The sequence below is a fragment of the Vicia villosa genome, linkage group LG3, assembly GCF_029867415.1.
Source record: "Vicia villosa cultivar HV-30 ecotype Madison, WI linkage group LG3, Vvil1.0, whole genome shotgun sequence".
In the NCBI taxonomy this organism is placed as follows: domain Eukaryota; kingdom Viridiplantae; phylum Streptophyta; class Magnoliopsida; order Fabales; family Fabaceae; genus Vicia; species Vicia villosa.
In genome coordinates, this window is record NC_081182.1 from 13,577,391 (window position 1) to 13,581,006 (window position 3,616).

The 3,616-nt window shown below is 32.2% G+C and overlaps 1 protein-coding gene across 1 annotated transcript; it reads right to left on the reverse strand.

Annotated features, from left to right (window-relative positions):
• Positions 1-694: 694 nt before the first annotated feature.
• On the reverse strand, positions 695-3,018 carry LOC131654935 (uncharacterized). Its single transcript, XM_058924859.1, has 2 exons — positions 2,902-3,018; positions 695-2,348 (listed from the first exon to the last, which is right to left on the reverse strand). The coding sequence occupies exons 1-2, from the start codon at positions 2,953-2,955 to the stop codon at positions 951-953; spliced, it is 1,452 nt and encodes a 483-aa protein (XP_058780842.1). The 5' UTR covers positions 2,956-3,018; the 3' UTR covers positions 695-950.
• Positions 3,019-3,616: the final 598 nt, after the last annotated feature.

Below are 3,616 nucleotides of genomic sequence, written 5' to 3' on the forward strand. Positions count from 1 at the left end.
TAGGTTGGGTGATGAATTGATGATGATGGTGTAAGTTGGAGTAAGGATGGAAATTGGGCGTGTGGTCAGATGATGAAGAATGTACAAAACTTTCGATGGAATGCAAAAGCAAGCATAAATGGATATGGAATGATGATGATACCTAATTATAATTCCCAATTCGACGTACTCTATGAAATTCCTCTTGTATGCATTCAATTACAAATTCTAATGGACTTAACAAAAGATGAAACAAAAGAACAACTCTTTCACATCCTTAGCCTATTTTAATGCCATGTTTTATGAAGATGCTGCTTTTTTTTCTTTCTATTTTTAATTGTTTATCCATTTCTCTTATATTCTGATTGGAATATATTGCACCTACATACAATTATATGTTATCTTTATATGTTTTATTAATTTTATTTGAATTGTTTGAGGGTAATTCTATTGATATAATCGTGCATAGCGACATAAAAAGATACAATATGTGACTACCACTTAGTGTTTAATATGACATCCATTTATTATTTCAATAATCTTTTTTACATAACAAATTGAGGTTTATTTTTAACTCTCAATAATATAATATGACATCCGCTTAGTATTTCAATAATCGTTATCACATGACAAATTGAGGTTTATTTTTAACTTATTATTTAGTATACAGAACCAATACCTTATTTAGTACAATAACAAAAAAACAAGAGCTTAATTAGTACACAACAACAATAATCAAGTTTCTTTTTTCCACTAGAAAATCCTTATTTAATACTTAATACTGAAGCAATAGCTTAATTAGTACACAATAATAACCAAGCATTTTGCCACTAAGTTGGAACCTAATTAGTACACAAACAAGACCTTACTTAGGAACAAAAGTAAGATATTACAATACACAGACTAACATATATGAACTAATTATCTTTCAACCAGCCATCAAGGTAAACTTGTTTGGAGTTAAGGTTGACTTATGCTTTCTCAGCTCGCATATCTTTCAACCATCCATCAAGGTAAACCTGATTAGAGTCAGAGTTGGCTTTTGCTTTCTCAGCCCGGGTATCTTTTAACCATCCATCAAGGTAAACTTGGTTGGAGTCAAGGTTGACTTTGGCTTTCTCGTCTCTAGTATCTTTCAACCATCCATCAAGGTAAACTTGGTTGGAGTCAGGGGTGGATTTTTCTTTCTCAGTTCGGATATCTTTCAACCATCCATCAAGGTAAACTTGGTTGGATTCAGGGTTAGATTTCACTTTTTCAGCTCGGGTATCTTTCAACCACCCATCAATGTAAACTTGGTTGGATTCAGAGTTAGATTTTGCTTTCTCAGCTCGGGTATCTTTCAACCATCCATCAAGGTAAACTTGGTTGGAGTTAGGGGTGGATTTTTCTTTCTCATCTCGAGTATCTTTCAACCATCCATCGAGGTAAACTTGTTTGGAGTTTGGGTTGGCTTTGGCTTTCTTGGCTCTGGTATCTTTCAACCATCCATCGAGGTAAACTTGGTTGGAGTTAGGGTTGACTTTAACTTGCTCAGATCGGGTATCTTTCAACCATCCATCAAGATAAACTTGGGTAGAGTCAGGGTTAGCTTTAGCTTTATCACCTCTGGTATCTTTCAACCATCCATCAATGTAAACTTGGTTGGAGTCTGAGTTAGATTTTTCTTTCTCAGCACGGGTATCTTTCAACCATCCATCAAGGTAAACTTGGTTGGAGTTAGAGTTGGATTTTGTTTTCTCGGCTCGAGTATCTTTCAACCATCCATCAAGATAAACCTGTTTGGAGTCTGGGTTGGATTTCGTGGCTCTCGTGTCTTTCAACCATCCATCGAGGTAAACTTGGTTGGAGTTAGGGTTGACTTTTACTTGTTCAGATCGGGTATCTTTCAACCATCCATCAAGGTAAACTTGTTTGGAGTCAGAGTTGGCTTTTGCTTCCTCAGCTCTGGTATCTTTCAACCATCCATCAAGGTAAACTTGGTTGGAGTCAAGATTGACTTTTGCTTTCTCAGTTCGGGTATCTTTCAACCATCCATCAAGGTAAACTTGGTTGGGTTCAGGGTTGGATTTTGCTTTCTCCACTCTAGTATCTTTCAACCATCCATCAAGGTAAACTTGGTTGGAGTCAAGATTGACTTTTGCTTTCTCAGTCCGGGTATCTTTCAACCATCCATCAAGGTAAACTTGGTTGGAGTCAGAGTTGGATTTTACTTTCTCCGCTCTAGTATCTTTCAACCATCCATCAAGGTAAACTTGGTTGGAGTCAGGAGAAGGTTTTTGTTTCTTTAGTTGAATGTTTTTGAGCCAACCATCAAGGTAAGGCTGGTCAACTTGGTTCAAGTCTCTTCCAAAGATTCCATGGCCATTCTACAATACAATTGAATAAAGTGATATAAATGAGTGACAAATTAGTTACATGTTTAGATTAAGAAAATAGAAGTGTGTTATGAGACACATTCTACTGTACAATGGAAAATTTTCATTATGTATATGTAATAGATAGATACATAATTTGAAACATAATAAATAAGAATTATAATATTTTCAATTTTATTATATCAATAAACAACATAATTTTGTTAAATTGTGTAGAATATTGATTCTAAATGTGTTTAATGCTTGTAAAACAATTAAGGAGAATGCTTTTAGAAGCATGCATTAAGTTCTACATGATTGTATAGTTGCAAATAAAGATGAAAATAATAGATTATGAACATGTTGAATTTTATTTAATCTAACATGCGTGCACAATTACAAATAAATATGAAAAAGATAGATTATGAACATGTTTAATTTTATTTAATTTAACATGCATGCACAATTGCAAGCAAGAATGAAAATGATAGATTATTATGATAAATAGATGAGGAAAAATGTAAGTTTAAATGATAGAAACATGCATGTAAAGTTAGTAACTCACAATCAACAAGAGCAAGAGAAAAGGGAGGAGAGACATAACCACTCTGTGTGTCATTGCTTTTTGTGATTGTTATTGTGAGAAAACTATTTTGCTATGAAATGTGTATTGAGGAGGAAGTGACCTGAACTATTTATAGAGAAATAAGAAGAAAAACTACAAATAACCAAGAAATTATTAAGACTTTGTTTTGAAGAATATTTTTTAAGTTTAGAATTTATTTCTTATAATTTATATGTTCTTTTATTTAAAGAATTTGTTTGGTATATAATCGTAGTTTGTTTTTGTCAAGTTTATAGTTTATTTTTGTCAAGTTTATAGTTTATTTTGATGACTTATTTCTAGTAAGTAATAATTTATCTTATTTTTTTCTTTCAATTCTATCATCATATTTTTAAGCTTAATTTTATAAATTTAAGCAGCCGTACCCAATAAATTAATTCATTGACTATTAACTATATTTTATTAATTGAAAAGAGTCTAACCTTAGAAAATGTTGTCTGGACATAAGCAGTATATGAAAAGCATAGTTGTTTTTGTGATCTTGTGTATATAATTTCATTTTTTCCCTCTTAACTGTGCCTATATTATATTAATAAAAGAATTACATTATTTAGTTATATACTTTTTAAATATTAATTTACATTTAGTCCAACTTTAATTTTACCATAGGTGACGACTACACTAAGGTTTTGGAGCAAGTCGCATCCTTGGTGGC